General features: G+C 36.5%; 1 protein-coding gene, 1 long non-coding RNA gene and 1 pseudogene across 3 annotated transcripts in view; 2 read left to right on the top strand and 1 right to left on the bottom strand.

The window, feature by feature from the left end:
- LOC309977891 overlaps nt 1–24,195 on the top strand; it is a 1,160,683-nt gene that overhangs the window by 1,044,212 nt on the left and 92,276 nt on the right. The window lies entirely within an intron of this gene.
- POF1B (POF1B actin binding protein) overlaps nt 1–24,195 on the bottom strand; it is a gene marked incomplete at both ends in the record, with an annotated part of 99,815 nt that overhangs the window by 55,360 nt on the left and 20,260 nt on the right. Inside the window, 6 exon segments of the mRNA XM_082864384.1 lie at nt 1,963–2,103; nt 2,107–2,145; nt 6,667–6,768; nt 22,888–22,968; nt 23,520–23,534; nt 23,536–23,544. Of these exon segments, the coding sequence (XP_082720510.1) occupies nt 1,963–2,103; nt 2,107–2,145; nt 6,667–6,768; nt 22,888–22,968; nt 23,520–23,534; nt 23,536–23,544 (387 nt within the window).
- LOC309978153 (etoposide-induced protein 2.4 homolog) lies at nt 12,921–13,901 on the top strand (annotated as a pseudogene). Its single transcript has one exon. The product of its transcript is annotated as an etoposide-induced protein 2.4 homolog (transcript).

Below are 24,195 nucleotides of genomic sequence, written 5' to 3' on the forward strand. Positions count from 1 at the left end.
CCTGGCATGAAGATTTAATGCTTACAAATAATAATTACTACTAAAAATTAGTAATTACCATTTAAGTACTTACCATCAGCACTCAACAATGGTTAAGTGCTTAACATACATGACATAATTTATTCTTACAATAACCCGGTAAGAAATGGATGATGAATCTTTATTTTATGATGAAGAAACTGAAGCGTAATGAAGTTAAGTATTAGACTGAACCGTATGAAACTGTTGCTCTTTGATCAACTTTGACCTATAAAAATGACAATTTCAAATTATTTAACCTAATAAAATGTCTTTCTAATGGCTATTACTAATCCATTTAATTTAAGAAATTCAACACCATCTGGACCATGTTTTAGAGTAATTCTAAAGACCAGTATTTCCATACATGATAATTTAAGGCTTTTTTAGATTGGAAAAACGTGGGTATTAAATTTTTTGTGCTTCTTTTTTACCAATATGGCCAAAGTGTATATTTCAAGTTTCAGTCCTTAGAAATAATCTCATTCATATTTAATATAAAACAATCATATTCTTATGTGGGCAGGCTCCCTCTTTATTTTTTCTTATTCTTTTTCTTTTGTCTTTCTGTAGGAGTTGCCTATGAGAGCGGTCAATTTGAGCAAGCTATTCTTTATTAGAAAAGAATATGAAAAAATACAAAGGGTGGATTATTCCCCACAGTTCCAGTTATAATTGTTAGTTTTTCCAAGAAACAAGACAATCTTTTTTCCTTTAACACATGTATAACAGAGGTTTACAAGATTCTAAAGTATTCAGAACATAAATTAGTCACTGATGATTGCATCCCAAGATACTTCTTCTTAGCAAGTAAGTTTTAGTTTCTATTTTGTTGATGTAACAAATAATAAAATGTATGCCTATTCTGACTTAATATGCCATATTTTCAAAGAAAACATAAAAAATAATGGTCACATGGTGACCATTATAATCATCTTAGACAATATCACTTCCAATTCATTATTCACTTAAATATCATACTTCATGAAAATATTTAATGTTGCACAACTGTTGGACCCATTTTAGAACTGAGGATCAGCTAGAAATTAAGTGTTCATTGATCAGTTCTTAACTCCCCTCATAGATTTAATGTATTAATAAACCTGAATTATTTTGTCTTCTGAGAAGAGATGGAAAATTTTGTTTTAAAAATGCCATAATACATATACCCTGAGAAAACCATAATTCAAAAATAGTCATATACCACAAGTTCATTGCAGCACTATTTACAATAGCCAGGACATGGAAGTAACCTAAGTGTCTATCAACAGATGAATGGATAAAGAGGATGTGGCACATATATATAATGGAATATTAGCCATAAAAAGAAACAAAATTGAGTTATTTGTAGTGAGGTGGATGGACCTAGAGTCTGTCGTACAGAGTGAAGTAAGTCAGAAAGAGAAAAACAAATACCGTATGCTAACACATATATATGGAATCTAAAAAAAAGTGGCTCTGATGAACCTAGGGGCAAGACAGGAATAAAGACACAGACGTAGAGAATAGACTTGAGGACACGGGGAGGGGGAAGGGTAAGCTGGGACGAAGTGAGAGAGTAGCACTGACATATATGCACTACCAAATGTAAAATAAATAGCTAGTGGGAAGCAGCTGCATGGCACAGGGAGATCAGCTCAGTGCTTTGTGACCACCTAGAGGGGTGGGAGGGAGACGCAAGAGAGAGGGGATATGGGGATATATGTATGCATATAGCTGATTCACTTTTTATACAGCAGAAACTAACACTACACTGTAGAGCAATTATACTCCAATAAAGATGTTAAAAAATAAATATATAAAAATGCCATAATAAAACATGAATCTTCATGGTATAACTCCTCAATATTTTGATGAAAAAATAATGTGGGTACCTATACAGTGGTGTGAGCAGTGTTTAAGAGATTATTTCAGTTTTACAAGGAATCAGCTCATTAATCTTACCTGCTCATGTGTATGGTTTGAGTCACTATGATACAGTTCAATTCCAGTGTTTGTAGAAATTGAATCACTTCCTGTGATGGTTTGGATTTGCTGGCTAGAATGGGATTGTTGATAGTGTAGAGAGTGGAAGATCTGGGGCTGTTAGACAATGTGATGATGGCACTGAACCTGAGGATAGCATTCCTAAAATACATGCACATGCCAAAAACAGTCACTCAGAATAAAAATAACTAATAAAAGAAAAGCCAACTGAATCCACTTTAAAAAATTTAATGTGTTCTTTCACAAGATAATTCAAGCCCCAGGATTTATAGTTTTAATAAGTGATATATTATTTTTTCCAATTATTCCATTGCGAAAAATTGTATTGAACTCTATTTTTATTTGACCAGGTGGCTGTAAACATCCAAATACTTACCTAAGTTGGCTAGAGAATTGCATGTTCTGATTAAATTAATATTACAGTTATACTTAACACTAAAACTATAATGAATATTAATATTAATATTTCTTTGATGATTCAACAGGCACTTCAGGATCTAATTACAAAATAATACTGAAGATGTTGATGGATATAAATTAGAAAATAATATAATGTAGTGATTTTCAATGTCAGGAAGCATATTAGAAACACAGTGGGGGCAGGTGAAGTTCTTATGCTTGTGAAAATCAAGCATAAATTTAAAAAGATTGGAAAACAGTGACTAAGCCTTCAGATTCAGAAAACATGGATTTTAACTCTGATTCTACCACTTACTCTGTGATCTTGAGAAACTGTATATGCAACCTTTATAAGCTTCAGTTTCCTCATGTGTAAAAGTGGAGATAGTATGTACCTCACTGGGTTGCTATGAGGAGTAAATTAACTAATGTTTGTTAAGTGCTTAGTACAAAGTAGGTGGGTAATTAACATTTATTATTATTATTATCATATATTATCATTGTCATCATCATCATCAACTTAATAATCATCCACCCCATTAATTCTGCAGGTGAAAAAAAAATAACCATGAGGTCCAGAGAAGTAAGATGATTTACTTATAATGACACAAATAATTAATGGCAAAATTTGGACTGGAACTCACGATTTCTTGCTCAGAGTTCTGTCAGAACATTAAACTGAATTTGTACTGTCTTCAAAATATTTTGGAACTTCTTTTCAAACTAAATCTTTGCTATCTGCTTGCTTATTTACCATGGCTTTTTTCTGGTAAGTGTAGAGCACAGAATAAAAATAGATATCTGGTTATAGTTTGGGGGATTTCAGGTATGCTTGAATTTTCTATATTATTTTGTTATTATCCTACTTTGAAAGCAGGCACCCGAAAGCCAGTTTTCAAAGAAAAACATACTCTATTTGAATCATAATGCTACGTTCATGCACATACAATTAACTTTGAAAGTATAAATTCAATGCTCTATTTCCTTTTGACTGTTGGAAAGGTGACCTATATTAATAAAGTAAGGCACTTCAAATTTTAAGTTTTATATGGAACAATTTTCAAGCTATATTAAATGAAGAAAGCAAGATGCATAAGGATGAATATAATATGCTCCTTTTGTATAATATTTTTAATGTACATACATGTGTATTTACAAATATATACAGCTGCTTTTAAATGCATTAATAGAGCAAAAAACATTTTAAGAGTAACTGCCTCTGGGAGGAAGAACTGAGGGACAAGAGGATCAAGATAAAGAAGCTGTTTTTTCACTATATACATTTTAATTCTCTTTTCACACTCTTTTTGTACCTTTTTATACTTTTTATGCTTTGAAATTTTTTACCATGTATACAAATATCTTTTCATGTATACAAAAATTTTTTGAAAGAAAAAAATATATATATAAAGAAACACATTTTACAAGTAGACACTGCCTTGGTAGACATATAGATAATAAAGGTCATAGAATCAGTTCATAAAATTATTTTCTCTAGGCTCTTTTCAAATATGACCTACTTTACAAATATGCTAGCACTAAGTAAGAGCTCTACAGTTTAGAAGCCTGACTGTGTACTATCAGTAACTTTTGTACAAATTTTGGGGGTGAATGTATCATCTGTTCTTTTATGTTACAAAATACCTTCATACACTAGATTAGGATAAAGTCAGAGTGATAGAGAACGCTTTCACCAGTGGGGAGCTTGAACACTACTGAAGTAGAATTCCTCCTGAAAAAATAAATGTGTCCCTTAAAAAGCAGATTAGGAAAAAAATTGAAAGGACAATAAATAAAACAAAACCCATTTCTCAATCATCTTTCTTTATTAACGCATCAGTTGAATAGAATGCTGACAGTTTCTCCATCTGGGATGTCTTGTGGTTTTCCTGAGCCTATTTGGCATCTGAACCACTCATTGGTACCACTAAAGTCTTAGCAGGTTTTCAGTTTCCATTCCTCACACCTGACTACTAAAATTATTGTTCCAAAGCAAGATATTCATACATTTCTCATACTTTTGAAGTATACCACAAGCTGAGTTTTTAATGTACAAAAGATCAAACATTTCTGATTTACCATATATCTTATCTTTTTTGCTCAAGAAAAATATACACAGAGTACAATTTATATGAATTGGATAATTATCTTGAAACTGACACCACTTTACCACCCTTCTACTATAAATACCTCTTTTTTTGAACAGGTCCCATCTCCTAAGAGCTAGTCCCATTTGGATTAGTCTCATATGACATTAAACAGGTTCATCCAGACTCTGGCTTTATCCAGCTCATCCCACTGTATTTCTGTCACTGAGGAAACTCAGCTAGGTCAAAGCAGTTGTATGCATGTTTCCTTTAACCTTGGGCAGCCTCCCATGGCAGTTCCAAAACTCCCAAATCATTTAAGTCATTAATAAGAAAAGTGGACATGTAAAAGTAAATATTCTAGTTAACAGTAAGTAGCAGCAATGTTCTATTAAAGGAATTCTTCTTTAATTGTTCCAGATGCATAGCAATAATAATGTATAGGATATTCAATATTTTCTTCTAGGGCCAAGATTTAGAAAAGCTGTTTATTCTCTTTGAAACAAGAAGTTGGAAGCAGCATGAAATGATGTGTCTCAAACATTCCTTCCTATTTAAAGTGTGTCAGACATTGTTTTGGCTGTCCAGTTAGATAAAGGACAGATGTTATAATCTGGTAGCTTGAGGAAAATGCCTTTTGAAGAACTAAAATATTTTGAGAAATTTTTCTATTTGGTATCATAATGTCCAGAAATATTCTGCAGTTCTTTTGGAAAATATGTATTTAATATGTACTCTACTAAACCCTTCAGACTATATACAGTTTTCCAAGCAGACTAGAATCTTAAAGATTTGGATATTTATGATCCTGAGAGTTTACTCTTTTTCCTTTTTATTGGGTATCAAATGAGTAATGATGTATTAGTTCCTATGAATTGGGTAACAACTGCCCATAAATGCTCATAAAAATAAGACATGTTCTCATGCCAAGAAAAATGAAAAAAAGAGAATTTAGTATATTTTAATGTTTCAGTTGTATATGAGAAAAATGATTTTGTGATCAAAATTCATTTGATAATATTTAACTGCCTGTTTTGGGTTGAATTGTGCCTCCCAAAAAAAGATTCATTGAAGTCCTAACTCCCAGTACTTCGGAATGTGAACTTATTTGGAAACAGGGTCTTTACAGAGGTAATCAAGTTAAAATGAGGTCAACAGGATGGGTCCTAATCAAACATGACTGGTGTCCTCATAAAAAGAGGAAATTTGACACAGAGACAAACATGCACAGAGGGAAGACCAGGTGAAGACACAGAGGGAGGGTGCTATGTGACACTAGAGAATTAAAATTACGCACCTACAACCTGAGGAACACTTGAGGCCACCAGAAACTAGGAGATAGGCAGGGAAGAGTTCCTTCTATAGAGGCTCTAGAGGGGGCATCGCCCTTTAAACATGGCAATTTCATAGTCCTGGCCTCCAGAACTGTGAGACAATAAATCTCTGTTGTTTCAAGCCACCCAGATTGTGATACTTTGTTACCACAGCCCTAAGAAGCTAATACACTGTCCTAGTTCAAGAGATAAATCCCAGGATTTGTCTGGGCTGCGAATGCTTGTACCCACTGAGGAGATCAATGTGAAACCTCTTCTGGTTACAGTAACAACTCTGCTTAAAGGACGGAAGGGCAGGGGGAGAGAGGAGCTCTAGATGCCATGGAATTACCATCACCCTGCTGCAGTTTTGTACTCTGTACTTGGTCTCTCAATTTAGCTTAATGGAATTTCAAAAACTGACTTCAAGCTTTAGCTTTCTAGACCTTTTACAGTATACAGTATTTTACAGATCTGTTCATAGATAGTGTTCATTTAAAAATTCACTTCATATTAAATGAATTAAGATAAAATTGCAATGTTTTATGATTTTTGTGAGCCTCGTTTAAAAGAAACATACAAAGCATTGAGATATCTATATTAAGTTCAGATTCTTAATTTTCCCCGTGACTGGACATATCTTTATTTTAGTTTCCCTTTCAGTAAAATGCGGACAATACTTCAAATGAGGAAATGGAAATGAAAGTGTTAAGGATGATACAAAGGGCTGTAGATATAATGAGGTATCATTATATAGCGAGCTTGCCTGGCACTTGACAATTGAAGGTCATTTTAGCTCTATTAAAATATTCATAATTCAAAAGTATACACATAAAATAAGCCTTAAAACAAATTTCACTTACCGGATCCGTATTTAGCTTCTCCACTTTTCTTATGGTTTTTTCATAAATGACATTATTTCCTGGAAAGAAATGGCCTCCTCTTAGGAATGGCGACAGTGGTTCCTATAAAGACAGTAAAGACTGTGTTTTGCTTTGAAAGTTACCTTTTCAGAGGAATCTGAACTTAAGCAAATATGCATTCTCCAATAAAATCTGAGGTAGTGGCAGACTTTAGGAGGAAAGTGGAATGACATCCCAAAAAGGTTCTGAGAGATATAAGGATATAGTAATAAAAATAGTCCATTTTCTCAAACAGAGCAAAATGTATCTCCCACTACATTTTACTAAGCCTAACAGTGTTTTGGGGAAATTGGAAGAGTGGTAAAGATTTTTTTTCTGTTCCTAAGGCAAGATAAGTTTCCTCTGAGGTAGACAGGCATGAGGTCAACCTCATCTAAACTGCGTTCACTGGCAAGTTACTTTCTATGCCAAAGTATTATTAGAGAAATGCAAAATAAACATAATTCAGCACCACTGAGCCATAAAGTAGATAGAACTGTATTAAAAATTTTTTTTCTTGGAACTCAATTTGGGTTCCCTTGAAGTGTACAATTCCTACTTGTGATTACAATCAAAGCTAAGGCTCTCAGTACAAAGTATGTTTTGAATACTGAGAACAAAGCAGAGGCTTTAAGAGCCACTGTATCTCCATATAATCAACTAAATTGATGTAGGATTATCCAAGTGCTTAGAAGTTGTCACCAATGTAATAATGGGTGGTGACATATCCAAGATCTGAAAGAAACCAAGAAGGGTTAATAAGAATCAGACCAGGAGTCCAAAATAAATGTACTGTGTATTATACTCCTCTCCTTTCTTTTGGTTTTCATATGACTTTTCACTTGTATAGGGAGAGTGAGGGTTATTTTGTTACAAACCAAAAATTGCATTCATTTATTTTTGTAATGCAAGGGAACAGTAGAGAAGGGGATTGGCTAAACCTCTTACCAGTTAATGTGCTTAGGACCATTTCAAAACCAACAAAATATGATAGCATTTTTGTAGTCTGCTATTGTAAAAACTGTTAGAACTGGACTAAAACACTGGTTGTTGAGAAAGCAAGACACTCTTGAACCCAAAGTATACACTTCTTGTATTCAAGTTTGGATAAAGGGTGCTTTAACTTAATGTTCCTGGGATACTTTGGTAAAACAAACATATAAGTGATTCATTTTGACTAGCTGATGAATTACCAAATCTAAAGATGGATATATATTTAAAAATTCCCCTAGAAACTATTTTGTGTTTGTTTTTGTAAAAAAAAGCCTCTTTGGTAATACATGTAACACATGTTTACATTCATGTAACATGTTTAAGAGCTTACTATGCACAATACACTTTGCTAAGTATTATAAGGCATGAAGCAAAGTTAGATTATTACTAGGAGCACTGAATATTGATCAGGGTTCAAACTGTAGCCAGCAGCCTATACTTGTAATATTCTCAAGCTAAGAATGGTATTTATATTTTTAAAGGATTGTAAGTAAAAAGAAGGAAGACCAAGACCCTATATTTCTAAAGGACTATAAGTAAAAAGAAAGAAGACCAAGACCCCATGTGGCCAACAAAGCCTAAAATATTTACTATATTGCCCTTTACAGGAAAAGTTTGCTAATCCCTAGTCTAGATGATATATGAACACAAATACCTATAATACAAGGGAGAAAGAGGCAAGGGCCAATAAAAAGTACAGAGAAATAACTTATGGGATGGAATTCAGAAGAAGAAAAAACAAGTTCCATTGGCAGTGCTTGGGTAGGTTACTTGGATCAGGTAGCACTTAAGAGAAGGTAAAGGTGGGCTTTAAATATAAGGAGGTGAAAGAAAATGGTATTTGAAGTGACGGAAACAAAGTCAAGACACCAAGGTTGGAAAAGTGTAAAGTTATATGTAGGGGTCATACTTGGCAGATGGAGCTTGGTTCTGCAAGCAGTGAGATGCCTTTGAATGCTTTTAAACGGGGCTGAGATTTGAACATAGGTCTACTTCAAGAAGATTAATTGGGGAATGGAAAGAATACAGGTGAGGAGACCAGTTAGAAAATTATCCTAAATCAAGGACAGCACTTTTCAAAGAAGACTCCGAGGTCTTGAACCTGAGGAATCTACTATATGGTAAATGGGCTCAAAAACTAAAACAGTAAAAGTGGAGACACATGGAGTTTTCTGTGCTCTGGTAAGAATCTAGGTCAGATTCATGTTTTTATTCCTCATAACACTTAGCAAAGTATATAGTGCATAGTAATCCCTTAAACATGTATTAACTTATGGCAAATAACTAGCAAAAGAACTCTTTTACAGCACACAGTTGGAAACACATGTCTGGAACGAAGTGGGGATTTCATGGCTATTGTTCTAGATTTCAGAATCATATGTTTAGAAGTTCTAGTTAAAACCATGCAATTGCTGAAAAGGCAAATGAAGATCAAAGACAGAACTACAAATCTTCAGACATATGAGAATCATAAGAGAAAAATGTCATACAGTCAAGAGAAGAGAAGTTTTTAAGAAGCAATAGGAAGGTGAGTGAAGGTATAAATGCTTCAGGGAGGTCAACAGGTGAGAAATACAAAGTAGATTGGATTTGAACTACTATGAATCTATTGGATTTGACTACTAAAATTAATGGAAATAGGTATAATAAAAAAAATTTCTGGGTTAATAAAACCTATATTCAGTTCTGCCTCTATCACCTACATGCTGTGGAAAGTTAGGTAAGTCATTTACCTTCTCTGAGGCTCAGTTCCTTTATCATAAGGATAGTAATGCAGGGTACTTTATGCCAAGCAAAATATGTATGTTAAAGTACCTTTAATCTGTCATGTAAATATATAAAAGGCATTGGTTTTGAATAATACAGTAATATAATATTTAAAATCAATACTGGTTTTAAAATAATTTATGAGAATCTTGTTAGAACTTTTCTAGGATATCGAGTTTAAAAATACACAAAAGTAAGCTTGTTGAGGACAGGAACTTTATCCATCTTAAATACCCCATAGTGAATGAACAGATGATTGGATGAGAAGGGACGATATGAACTTTTATATAAGGATATAAGCATCTTCTAATAGGGGAAAAAATTTAACAAAAGCATGAAATTTTCTTCTCTATGAACTAAAATTCACTCTAAATGCTGAACCATTATTTTTTAAGAAGAAAAAGGACTTAGGTGCTAAGAGTATTAATTCTCCCTAAACTGTGTGTTGGACTTATTTTAGACGATCTACTGAAAGAAAAACTTCTAAATTTAGGGAACTATTATTTTCCCCAAATCTATAAGAAAGTAAAACCAAATATTAATATGAATAGATCACTCTGCAAAATTAATCAAAAGTTTTAGATTTCTAACAAATGAGTTGCTAAACAGTTTCACTATGTGGTAGCTTATTTTATTTTTCTACCTGTACATTGGAATTGGTGCCAGACCCACCCTAAAATTTAACAGGTGTTTTCAAAGATGGCTGATCTTATAATTTAATTGTTACTTTTAGAACCTCTGGGAGTAGTTCTCACATCTAACAAAGTACATATTCCCCAGCATCCACTTTACTGTTTCCAGGCCATGAAACCTTGTTGGAGAACATTTTTTTAAAAAGATTTGCTGATGTGGCTCAGTACAAATTCAAGTTATCCAACTTTAAGAGGCCCTCCGACATTCATGGTCATACTTGTATTCACCAAGTTCTCTATAACTACTGTTAACAAATATTTTTTTTTCCTCAAAACCCCATGCTCATGTTCGTTCATTCACCTTCTACTTACTGAGAAAACCAATATAATCTGTCCAATGAGATTCCTCCATTTTCCTCCCCATCTCAAAAATCTCTTCAGTTTCTGTTCGTTCCACTCATTATGGAATAACAGACCCCTCTTTTATCTGGAAGTCACTTCTCTGTCTGCACCTGGAATCCTATCCACTCGACTCTTCCAGAATTGTGTCCCCTTTCTTCCCTTTCTCTGCTGCATCGTAACTTTTCCTTACTACTAGTTATTTCCCTGTCTATAAATCTCTCAGATCTCCAAGATTCTGTGCTACTATCCCACCTCTCCTCCTTTGACCAATATCCTTTTTAGGAGAGTAATCCTCACTTATTTCCTCCACTTCGTGATCCAGTCACCCATTAACTTTTTGCATCTGGATTTTGCCTCCATATGTATACCACAACTGCTCTCTCAAACATCACCATTGCTTTCTTAATGGTCAAACTCTATTTTCAAACCTCATCCTCCTTGGCCCTTTGGTCATTTGAGATGGTTGACCACCCCCTTTCTCTATTTGCTTCAGTTAGTCTGTGTTCACATCCCTCTCTGACCGCTCCTCTACCTGTGAAAGTGGTTCCTTCCTTCTGTTCCTTTAGAGTAGGCATTTTAGGTTCTGACCGCAACCCCTTCCATTACCCCTCAGTGATCTCACTCATTCCCACAGCTACAAAGATAACTTTAAGAGGAATAACTCCTATATCCTTATCACAAATGTGACATTCCTCAAGTCACTTTTTAACTGCCTGTTGGGCATCTTCGCTGCCATGTGTCTCAAAGGCTACTGGTTCAAACAGATCTCAGTCTCCCCGTTTCCAAAACCAGCTTCTCCTCTCCCCGACTTCTTACTCCTTTTAATTGGGCTACCATGTTCCCTGTATCTCAAACTGAAAAGCTTAAGTCATATGTGACTTTTCTTCTTTTAACCCCAAATCCAATATAGGTTATCAAAACTTGTCAAAATTACCCCCAGAATAACTGTCAGAAAAGATAGAGTGACACATTTAGTCAGAAAACCTAAGCAAGTCACACTTATTTAAGCTTTTGTTTCCACATTAGTAAAATGGTACCAATAATGATGTTCATTGTAATATTTCCTTAAATACCACAATAAATCCTTTTCTGATTTCCCAAACAAATGTGTTATCTCCAGCCTCTGAACTTCAGTAAGACTTCATCTGTATTTCTCTTATGGCATCTATCATACACCTCATCATATATTTTACATAGCTGTTTGTGGACATAATCTTATTCCCCTTCCTGAGAGGAACTGTAAGCCCCTTTGATTCAGGAACCATGTCTTATTTCCTTTTATTTTCCAATTTGAAGGCTGTAGAGTGCCATTCTCAAAGTAGGAGTCTGTGAGTGGAAAATTAATGAAAATGACTAATATAAATTGGGTTATATCTACTGATTGAATAAAAATACTTCCCCATTTCTGAGTCATGTTATATACCAGAATGCATAAATCCCTTGACTAAAATGACAATAAATGGAAAATAAGCAAGATCAGGAGCAACCAAAAATAAAAAGGCTGAACAGAGTTAGGATATCATGAGAGAAGTGGATTGAGATCAGTTTAATTATGGGGAGAAGTAAAGATTAGACAAACTGGAAGGTGAAAGAGGATAAAGTTGCCATTTAGGAGGCTCAGCTTATTATAAGTATTGTAATTTAGCCAGAATCTTCTCCTGAGGGAATTTAAAAGAACAAACAAAAAGCCATATACTTAGATAAATAAAATGTATCTGGACAGGATTTTCAAGCTGCTCTGCAAAACCAGTTAGATTATTCTTGTTTACAAAGCATGGGGATTGAAATTTGTTTTACCCCTCAATAATGTAGAGTTAAAAGCTGAAAATGTTAAAGTTAAAATGATCATTTTTCTTTAACCCTCTGCTGCATCTTCTCCCTGAGAAACTATTTGCTTCTTTGCAGTTGAACACAACCATAATGAGGCAGGCTCAGTGTTACAAATATGTTATGTACTTGCATACATAATTCTGATTTCTCTGCTTTTGTGATTACACTCTAGCTGGTGAGGATGGGGGAGAGAAGTGGTATGTGGGTGGGTCTCTGGATCCTAGTTCACCTACATCATCAATCATCCTTAATTCCCAAATGTTCCTCTCCCATATCTGCATTGTTCAATTTCAGTCCCAACTCTGCTGTTTTGTAACCGAATGGTTTGGGGTCAATTAAGAACTTCAGTTCCAAGAAGGTTGCAACCTTGTTTTGTTCACTAGTCAATCTCCAGTTCTTGGGGTAATTTTTGGTGCATAGTGGGCAATTGATAAAAATTCACTGAATAGGTGGGAGCTTCAACAAAAATTCACTGATAGGTGGTAGTGGGCGGCCGGGCATGGAGGGGCAAAGCTGCCGGGTCCTTCATGGTGAAAGATTTGGGGGCATTTCTCTCTCCATTGTGTAGTTGATAGTTTGGGCAGTGAAGAGATGGCAGACAGTGTCAAAATTTTTCTACAGGACCTTGCCAGGGGAATCAAAGACTCCATCTGGGGAATTTGTACCATCTCAAAGCTAGATGGTCAAAGTCAACAAAAGAGAGAGGAGCAGCATCGAAGAAGGGCAAGCAGTGTCCTGGCTCAGAGGAGAGCCCAGAGTATAGAGAGGAAGCAAGACAGTGAACCACATATTGTTAGAATTTTTCAGTGCTGCACTTGGAATGGCGGAGTATTCTGGTTGTCTCCTCTTGTTTTATTGAGTGTTTATTCCTGTGCTTCAGTCAGCAGTGGGTCAAATTTTGGTGAACCATCACTCCCTCGGGATGTTTTGTTGTGGCTAGAATTCTTCCTCACGTCAATTTTCAGTACTCTTTGGGTGCTCCCCGTTTGTGCTTAGCAAAGTTGTGAACGCAACCTGGTTTCAGGGTATAACTGATCTGGCATTCGAGGTATCAAGGATGAAGGCTCACCATTCGTTAGTTTCAGCAAAATAATTGCTGACATGCTCTTCAACCTATTGCTGCAGGCTCTTTTTCTCCTCCAGGGGATGTTTATGAGTCTCTTCTCCATCCATCTTGTTGGTCAGCTGGTTAGTCTCCTGCACATGTCTCTTCTCTACTCGCTATACTGTTTCAAATATCGTTGGTTCAATAAAGGAATTGAAATTCACCAACAGTTGTCAAACATAAAAAGAATTGGCCTTACTACTTTGCATTTGGTTTGCCCTCATCTTTCCTCAAAGCAATGCAGTACTCCTACGTTGTCAGTGCCTGCCTCTTCTCTACCCTCGTTCCTTTATTCATTACCAGTGTCTTCCCAATTGCACCTCTTCTCCTTGGTGGTTTTCTTAAGCAACAGATTCTTCTGCAAGACAGTCTAGCTGCAGTCTGCCCTGAGTAGCTCAACTTCTGCAGAGAACTTCCCCTCACCTCACCCCTGCCCTGCCAAACTGAAAGCTGTTGTAGGCCACTGAGTCAACTGCCATCAAGAGGAGATGGGCGGGATTACAGGAGCACCATGGCAGCTCTTTTCCTTCTTCACCTCCCTGACCAGGGAAGGCAACAACTCTGCCAAGGGCCCTGTGCATATTCCGCTCTTTCTGAGAAATCGGGCATTTTTTTGTTTAACATCTTTATTGGACTATAATTGCGTTACAATGGTGTGTTAGCTTCTGCTTTATAACAAAGTGAATCAGCTATACATATACATATATCCTCATATCTCTTCCCTCTTGCATCTCCCTCCCTCCCACCCTCCATATCACATCTCTCTAGGTGGTCACAAAGCTGATCTCCCTGTGCCATGCAGCTGCTTCCCACTAGCTATCTTTTTTATATTTGGTAATGTATATAAGTCCATGCCACTCTCTTTGACTCAGCTTACCATTCCCCCTCCCCGAGGCCTCAAGTCCATTCTCTAGTAGGTTTGAGTATTTATTCCTGTCCTGTCCCTAAGTTCTTCATGACAATTTTTTTTTTATTCCATATATATGTTAGGATACAGTATTTGTTATTCTCTTTCTGACTTACTTCACTCTGTATGACAGACTCTAGGTCCATCCACCTCACTACAAATAACTCAATTTTGTTTCTTTTTATAGTTGAGTAATAGTCCATCATATATATGGGCCATATCTTCTTTATCCATTCACCTGTCGAAGGACACTTAGGTTGCTTCCATGTCCTGGCTATTGTAAATAGAGATGAAATGAACATGGTGGTACATGACTCTTTTTAAATTATGGTTTTCTCAGGGTATATGCCCAGTAGTGGGATTGCTGGGTCTTATGGTAGTTCTATTTTTAGTTTTTCAAGGAACCTCCATACAGTTCTCAATAGTGGCTGTATCAACTTACATTCCCACCAAAAGTGCAAGAAATTCCCTATTCTCCACACCCTCTCCAGCCTTTATTGCTAGTAGATTTTTTTGGTGATGGCCATTCTGAACGGTGAGAGGTGATATCTCATTGTAGTTTTGATTTGCATTTCTTGAATGATGAATGATGTTGAGCATTCTCTCATGTGTTTGTTCACAATCTTTATATCTTCTTTGGAGAAATGTCTACTTAGGTCTTCTGCCAATTTTTGGATTTGGTTGTTTGCTTTTTTGATATTGAACTGCTTGAGCTACTTGTACATTTTGGAGATTAATCCTTTATCAGTTGCTTCATTTGCAAATATTTTCTCCCATTCTGAGGGTTGTCTTTTGGTCTTGTTTATGGTTTCCTTTGTTGTGCAAAAGCTTTGAAGTTTCATTAGGTCCCATTTGCTTAGTTTTGTTTTTATTTCCATTTCTCTAAGAGGTGGGTCAGAAAGGATCTTGCTTTGATTTATGTCAGAGTGTTCTGCCAATGTTTTCCTCTAAGAGTTTGATAGTATCTGGTCTTACATTTAGGTATTTATTTCATTTTGAGTTTATTTTTGTGTATGGTGTTAGGGAGTGTTCTAATTTCATACTTTACATGTACCTGTCCAGTTTTCCCAGCACCACTTATTGAAGAGGTTGTCTTTTCTCTGCTGTATATTCTTCACTCCTTTATCAAAGATAAGGTGACCATATGTGCATGGGTTTATCTCTGGGCCTTCTATCCTGTTCTGTTGATCAATATTTCTGCTTTTCTGCCAGTACCATACTGTCATCATTGCTGTAGCTTTGCAGTATAGTGTGAAGTCAGGGAGCCTGATTCCTCCAGCTCTGTTTCTCTTTCTCAAGATTGCTTTTGCTATTCGGGGTCTTTTGTGTCTCCATACAAATTGTGAAAATTTTTGTTCTTGTTCTGTGAAAAATGCCATTGGTAGTTTGATAAGGATTGCATTGGATCTGTAGATTGCTTTGGGTAGTAGAGTCATTTTCACAATGTTCATTCTTCCAATCTAAGAACATGGTATATCTCTCCATCTGTTTGTATTATCTTTAATTTCTTTCATCAGTGTCTTAAAGTTTTATGCATACAGGTCTTTTGTCTCCTTAGGTAGGTGTATTCGTAGATAACTTATTCTTTTTCTTGCAATGGTAAATGGGACTGTTTTCTTAATTTCACTTTCCGATTTTTCATCATTAGTGTATAGGAATGCCAGAGATATCTGTGCATTAATTTTGTACCCTGCTACTTCATCAAATTCATTGATTAGCTCTATTAGTTTTCTGGTAGCATCTTTAGGACTCTCTATGTATAGTATCATGTCATCTGCAAACGTGACAGCTTTACATCTTTTCCGATTTGGATTCCTTTTATTTCTTTTTCTTCTCTGATTGCTGTGGCTAAAACTTCCAAACCCATGTTGAATAATAGTAGTCACAGTGGGCAAACTCATCTTGTTCCTGATCTTAGTGGAAACTGTTTCAGTTTTTCACCATTGAGGATGATGTTGGCTGTGGGTTTGTCTTATATATGGCATTTATTATGTTGAGGAAAGTTCCCTCTAAGCCTAGTTTCTGGAGGGTTTTTATCATAAATGGGTGTTGAATTTTGTCATAAGCTCTCTCTGCATCTATTGAGATGATCTTATGATTTTTCTCCTTCAATTTGTTAATATGGTGTATCACATTGATTGATTGGCGTATATTGATAGTCCTTGCATTCCTGGGATAAACCCCACTTGATCATGGTGTATGATCCATTTAAAGTGCTGTTGGATTCTGTTTACTAGTATTTTGTTGAGGATTTTTGCATCTATATTCCTCAATGATATTGGCCTGTAGTTTTCTTTCTTTGTGACATCTTTGTCTGCTTTTGGTATCAAGGTGATGGTGGCCTCATAGAATGAGTTTGGAAGTTGGGAGTGTTCTGTCATATGTTTGTAGGTAGTTTTTGATTTCCTGTTTGATTTCTTCAGTGATCTCTTGGTTATTTAGTAGTGTATTGTTTAGCCTCCATGTGTTTGTATTTTTTACAGATTTTCCTGTAACTGATATATACTCTCATAGTGTTGTGGGCAGAAAAGATACGTGATATGATTTCAATTTTCTTAAATTCACCAAGGCTTGACTTGTGACCCAAGATATGATCTATCCTGGAGAGTGTTCCATGAGCACTTGCAAAAAATATGTATACTGTGGTTTTTGGATGGAATATTCTATAAATATCAGTGAAGTCCATCTTGTTTAATGTATCATTTAAAGCTTGTGTTTCCTTATTTATTTTCATTTTGGATGATCAGCCCATTGCTGAAAGTGGGGTGTAAAAGTCCCCTACTATGATTGTTACTGTCGATTTCCCCTTTTATGGCTGTTAGTATTTGCATTATGTATTGAGGTGCTCCTATGTTGGGTACATAAATATTTACAATTCTTATATCTTCTTCTTGGATTCATCCCTTGATCATTATGTAGTGTCCTTCTTTCTGTCTTGTAATAGTCTCTGTTTTAAAGTCTATTTTGTCTGATACGAGAAATGCTACTCCAGCTTTCTTTGAGTTCAATTTGCTTAGAATATCTTTTTCTATCCCCTCACTTTGAGTCTGTATGCGTCCCCAGGTCTGAAGTGAGGCTTTTTGTACACAGCATATGTACGGGTCTTGTTTTTGTTTCCATTCAGCCAGTCTATGTCTTTTGGTTAGAGCACTTAGTCCATTTACATTTAAGGTAATTATCGATATGTATGTTCCTATTCCCATTTTCTTAATTGTTTTGGGATTATTATTGTAGGTCTTTTCCTTCTCTTGTGCTTCCTGCCTAGAGAAATTCCTTTAGCATTTCTTGTAACGCTGGTTTGGTGGTGCTGAATTCTCTTAGCTTTAGCTTGTCTTTAAAGGTTTTAATTTCTCCTTCAAATCTAAACCAAATCCTTGCTGGTAGAGTAGTGTTGGTTGTAGATTTTTCCATTTCATCACTTTAATATGTCCTGCCACTCCCTTCTGGCTTGCAGGGTTTCTGATGAAATATCAGCTGTTAACCTTATGGGGATTCCCTTGTATGTTATTTGTTGTTTCTCCCTTGCTGCTTTTAATACTTTTTCTTTGTGTTTAGTTTTTGATAGTTTGATTAATATGTGTCTTAGCATCTTTCTCCTTGGATTTATCCTGCATGGGACTCTGTGCTTCCTGGACTTGATTGACTATTTCCTTTCCCATATTAGGGAAGTTTTCAACTATAATCTCTACAAATATTTTCTCAGTCTCTTTCTTTTTCTATTCTTCTATGACCCCTATAATTCTCATGTTTGTGCATTTAATGTTGTCCCAGATGTCTCTGAGACTGTCCTCAATTCTTTTCATTCTTTTTTGTTTATTCTTCTCTGCAGTATTTAATTCCACTCTTTTATCTTCCAGGTCACTTATCCATTCTTCTGCCGCAGTTATTCCACTATTAATCCTTTGTAGAGAATTTTTATTTTCTTTTATTGTGTTGTTCATCATTGTTTGCTCTTTAGTTCTTCTAGGTCCTTGTTAAACGTTTCCTGTACTGTCTTCATTCTATTTCCAAGATTTTGGATTATCTTACTATCATTATTCTGAATTCTTTTTAAGGTAGACTTCCCATTTCCTCTTCATTTGTTTGGTCTGGTTTGTTTTTGCCTTGCTCCATCATCTGCTGTGTTTTTCTCTGTCTTCTCATTTTGCTTATCTCACTGTGTTTGGGTCTCCTTTTCACAGGCTGCAGGTTCATAGTTCCCATTGTTTTTGGTGTCTTCCCTAAGTGGCTAAGGTTTGTTCAGTGGGTTGTGTAGGCTTCCTGGTCAAAGGGACTAGTGCCTGTGTTCTGGTGGATGAGGCTAGATCTTGTCTTTGTGGTGGGTCGGTCCATGTCTGGTGGTGTGTTTTAGGATGTTTGTGACCTTATTATGATTTTAGGCAGCCTCTCTGCTAATGAGTGTTATGTTCCTGTCTTGCTAGTTGTTTGTCATAGGGTGTCCAGCACTGTAGCTTGCTGGTCGTTGAGTGGAGTTGGGTGTTGATGTTGAGGTGGAGATCTCTGGGAGATATTTGCTGTTTGATATTACATGGAGCTGGATGGTCTCTGGTGGACTAATGTCCTGAACTTGGCTCTCCCACGTCAGAGGCACAGCCTGACAACTGGCCGGTTCACAAATAGCCTGTTATCCACACAGCTCAGAATAAAAGCGAGAAAAAAAGAAATAAAGAAAAAGATAAAATAAATAATATAAAATAAAATGAAATAAAATTAAGTTATAAAAATTAAAAATAATTATTAAAAAATTTTTAAATAAAAAGAAAGAGAGCAACCAAACCAAAAAAAAAAATCTACCAATGATAACAAGTGCTAAAAGCTATACTAAAAAAAAGAAAAACAAAAACAGACAGAACCCTAGGACAAATGGTAAAAGCAAAGCTATACAGACAAAATCACACACATAAGCATACATATGCACACTCACAAAAAGAGAAAAAGGGAAAAAAATATACATATCTTTGCTCCCAAAGTCCACCTCCTCAATTTGTGATGATTCATTATCTATTCAGGTATTCCAAAGATGCAGGATAGATCACATTGCTGGTGGAGACTTAATTTGCTGCTCCTGAGGCTGCTGGAAGAGATTTCCCTTTCTCTTCTTTGTTCACACAGCTCCTGGGGTTCAGCTTTGGATTTGGCCCCGCCTCTGCATGTAGGCCACCTGAGGGCGTCTATTCTTCGCTCAGACAAGACAGGGTTAAAGGAGCAGCTGATTCGGGGGCTCTGGCTCTTTCAGGCAGGGAGAGGGAGGGATATGGGAATGTGGGGGAGCCTGCGGCAGCAGAGGCCAGCATGACATTACAACAGCCTGAGGTGAGCCATGTGCTCTCCCGTGGAAGTTGTCCCTGGATTCTGGGACCCTGGCAGTGGCAGGCTGCACAGGCTCCCAGGAGGGGAGGTGTGGATAGTGACCTGTGCTTGCACACAGGCTTCTTGGTGGCTTCAGCAGCAGCCTTGGCATCCCACGCCCTTCTCTGGGGTCTGCGCTGATAGCCGCACCTCGCGCATGTCTCTGGAGCTCAGTTAAGCAGCGCTCTGTATCCCCTCTCCTTGCTCACCACAAAACGAAGAGGCAAGAAAAATTCTCTTGCCTCTTTTGCAGCTCCAGACTTTTTCCAGGACTCCCTCCAAGTTAGCTGTGGCACACTAGCCCACTTCAGGCTGTGTTCATGCAGCAAACCCCAGTCCTCTCCCTGGTATCTGACCTCCAAAGCCCAAGCCTCAGCTCACAGCCCCTGCCCGCTCCAGGGGGTGAGCAGACAAGCCTTTCGGGCTGGTGAGTCCTGGTTGGTACCAATCCTCTGTGCAGGGATCTCTCTTCTTTGCCCTCTGCACCCTGTTGCTGCTCTCTCCTCTGTGGCTCCAAAGCTTCCCCCCTCTGCCACCCAGTCTCCACCTGCAAAGGGGCTTCTTAGTGTGTGGAAACCTTTTCTCATTCACATCTCCTTCCCAGACGTGCAGGTCCTATCCCTATTGTTTTGTCTGTTTTTTCTTTTTCCCTACCCAGGTATGTGGGGAGTTTCTTGCCTTTTGGGAAGTCTGAGGTCTTCTGCCAGCGTTCAGCAGGTGTTCTGTAGTGGTTGTTCCACATGTAGATGTATTTCTTATGTATTTGTGGGGTGGAAGGTTATCTCCATGTCCTACTCTTCTGCCATTTTCAGGAATCGGGATTTTTGTCTCCAGTGCACGTAAGGCAGAATCTTCCTGACATCAGTATGGATTTTAAACACCGGTGAGTATGAAAGGACCACAGGTTTTTCTGCAGTTCTTTTCTAGCATTTGCCAGCCCCCATGCCTAGACTGATTTGAATTTCTCCCTGTGCCATTTATCTTCCCACTTCCCCTTCCTGCCTTCCACCACCCTTTGATGAATGGGTTTTTGTAATTCTAGCTGTTGTATTTTGTGGACTTGTTATTTTTGTTTTTCTGTGAAGTACATATATTGGATGTGGGAGGTAAAGGAGGCTCTGCTGTTCCTGGTCACTCCCTTTATAGCCATCACTGTCTTGTTTCTTGTAACTCAGGTTACATTTGTTCTCTTGCTGCACTACAAGGAAAACAAGCCTGAAGAGATGGAATAGGAGTTAAGACCTCACAGCTAGATCCTCACAGCTAGATCTGCTGGGTTTTGAGAAGTGATTTTCTTTCTTCCCCTTCTAGCGGAAAAAGATTTTTTCACGGGTACATTTAACGTGCCCCCAACTATAGGGAGGTACCAATTTTGTACAAGTGCCATTGCAACACAGAATGCTCAGAGAACCTGAACTTTTAAACTCTGGAGGTCTGAACTTTACTGTTGGCCACTGATGGGTCTTTCTGGTATTGCAAATGATATTGGGTGCTGCAAATAGTAACTGAAACGGTAAACTTATTAAACCCATTAAACCTGAGGGAAAAAAATTCACTGAATAAATGATAACTTCTCTGTGCCGCTGTTTTCTCACTTTTTTAGAACTAAATGAGATAAAATATGTAAATTGCCTAGCATGGAGTGTATATCCAATAAGTATTAATTCTTCCATTTCCTCATTAACTAAAGAATAAGAATGCATCCAAAGTCACATAAGAATCACTTGCAAAGAAGGCTGGAATTCAAAGGATTCTATATTTAAAATCTCTCCATGGATATATCTTAGGCAAACACAATACTTCTCACATCGTGAAAAAAAAGTGCTATCTAGAACTAATTCTTTGAGAGCCAGGGACGTCAAGTGTAATATGAATTCAAATATGCATATTCCCCAGTTTATTTGTGAAAGGAAGAAAAAGAGAATGAGAGGAAAAAGGGGAAAGCATAAAGTGATTGGCTAAGTTGTAGAAAGAGGCACAGTCTCATCTCTGAGGCCTTCCTCATGTCTCCCTTCCCCCACGCACATTTTTCAGATTTTTTGCTTAAACATTTGATTCTGCAAAAGGAGCAAGCAGCTGCTTTACTATAATCACATTCTCTCTTGATTTTTACATAGATGTATGAAAACTCAAAGAAATGTCCAAAACAATCAACCCCTCCAACATAGAGCTTGTAAGCTCATAGGTTCACACATGCGCATGTGCACAACTGACAGCCTCTCTAGCTAAAGAGACATGAGACGATAATTTTTAAATGAATAAAGAAAGAAGATGGGAGATAGATAGATACAAGCAGAAGTATAGTATTAATATATACTTCCCACTCAACTAGACTAGTACCAAGTGTGTTACCCTAATTTAACCCTTTGTTTTCCACAGCTGAAGAAAATGATCAGTTTTAGTTTTGAGAGAGAGAACTGTTTCCTGCAGTAGTAGAAAAATAAAATAAAGAGAAAAGCAAAGAATTGTGGTATTATCCGGGGCACAGTTTCTATTTGTGAAACTTTTGTCCTTATAACCCCATAGAAGAACCTCCTTTTGCAGCTAAAGTAAGGCCGTGTGTGTGTGTGTGTGTGTGTATGTGTTGAGGAAGGCTTATTACTATGGGAAAAATATTTTCTTAATTTTCTCCTCAAAATGAGTCAAAGAATAATATCCTAGTTTGTATAATATAAAGTTAAATATCTTTGTAGAAAATATAATAATGTAATTTTCAAAAGACCTCATTTCTAGGCACAAAAGTTCATACACTGTAGGAAACAAAGGCATGGAGGCATTTTTGAACTTTTGACTTTTCATTTTCTTCTTCCTAGCCCATATCTCAATGGCAAATCTAAATAGACTAAAGACTCCAACTGCCAATGCAACAGGTGATAGTTTTATATGAAGCCTGTGAAAGAACTTTGTCCCTTTTTTCTTTGGTTCAAAGTGCACAAAGGGTGGTGCTATAGAAGCAGAAAGACTTTATAACCCAACAATTTCCATGTTACTTGGAACTGTTGCATCTCTGAGGCACATGGTTGTCTGGAGCTAAAGATGACTTTGTTAATATTAATAATCAGAAAGTAACTTTATAACTGGAAGAACTCCAACAGTCTGATTTTAGGAATCTAGTAGCTGACTCACCCTTCTTGTTTAAGCTATCAACTTCTGAGGAATTACTAGGTTGTGACAAGAGTTTGCATGATATAGCTTACCTGTTCAGGATTTTGCACTACATATTGCCTAATAGTGGTCTGCGGATATGTAGTGACTTTCACTGTTGGAGAATGGAGTTCCTGTGAAGAAAAGATAAAAGCTGCATATAATCATAGTTATTTAGTGACCTTGCAGCCAGAATAATAGGGAGCAATTTTCAGAGTGAAATTTTAAAAACCATTTACATAAATGATGACATATGAATTTATGTTTTGGTTAATTTCAGTCTGAAAAACATACATGAAGGAGTGTGTTTATGGGCTCAGCACCATGCTAGGTATTTCTATTATACTCATTGCATAGTAATTCATCACACATTCCAAACTATATTTGATGAGAGTTTCAAAATATTTGTTTCATTGTAAATGCCCCCACATGATTAGAAGAAAATATAGCTTAATATTTATTAATCAGAGTTTCTGTTTGGAAAGGACATCCTATATTTTAAAAAATGAAAGGAGACGCAAAGAGAAAACTGTGTGTGTGTACACTTAAACATTTAAATCTTCAGTGTGGTGGTGGGCGAGGGCCATAAATAATGTTAAAAGGGAGACAAAACACAAGAACAAAGTCATTTGTAAATTTTGGATGGAAAAAGAGTGGTATCATTAATATAAAGAGAGTTTTATACCTCGGTGAGAAAAAAAATCTTCACACTAATAGAAAAATGAGCAAACGGTATGAAAGCAGAAAAGAAGAAAAGCAAACGATTAACAAACAACAAAAATTATTCAAACAAACTAAGAATCAAGTAAACATAACAAAAGAATACCATATTTTAACTGAGAAAATGTTAAAATAATAATGCTGATGAGGGCACAGTAGGAGGAGCATTTTCCTGTGGAGAGGGGAAAGAGTAAATAATCATGCATAAGCTGAAATATGTAGCCATCGAAATAATGATCTTGATAATACAAATTTACATTAAAAACTCATAACATTATGTAAGATTAAATGAGAATGAAGATATAAAACTGCATATATGGTATGATCTTAATTTTTTATTTGAATGGAAGAAAACACAACAAAATGCTAAGAGTACCATCTCTGGGTAGGGGATGGGTCATGAGTGAATTTTATTTTTTCTTCTTTATGTTCTTTTGTATTTCCAAATTTTCTAGAAAAAACATTTTTTGTCAGAAGTAAAATTTACAGCAAACTTAATTATAGAGCCATTTATTATGAAAAATAACAGTAAATGCAATTTTATGACTGGATTTCAGTGTAGTGAACAGCTCTGTGATTTAAGTAGACTTACTTTTCTGAGCTAATCCTATCTTGGTGGTCCATCCCATGGGGGTCCACTT

This window comes from Leucopleurus acutus, assembly GCF_964270905.1.
Source record: "Leucopleurus acutus genome assembly, chromosome: X".
NCBI classification, from domain to species: domain Eukaryota; kingdom Metazoa; phylum Chordata; class Mammalia; order Artiodactyla; family Delphinidae; genus Leucopleurus; species Leucopleurus acutus.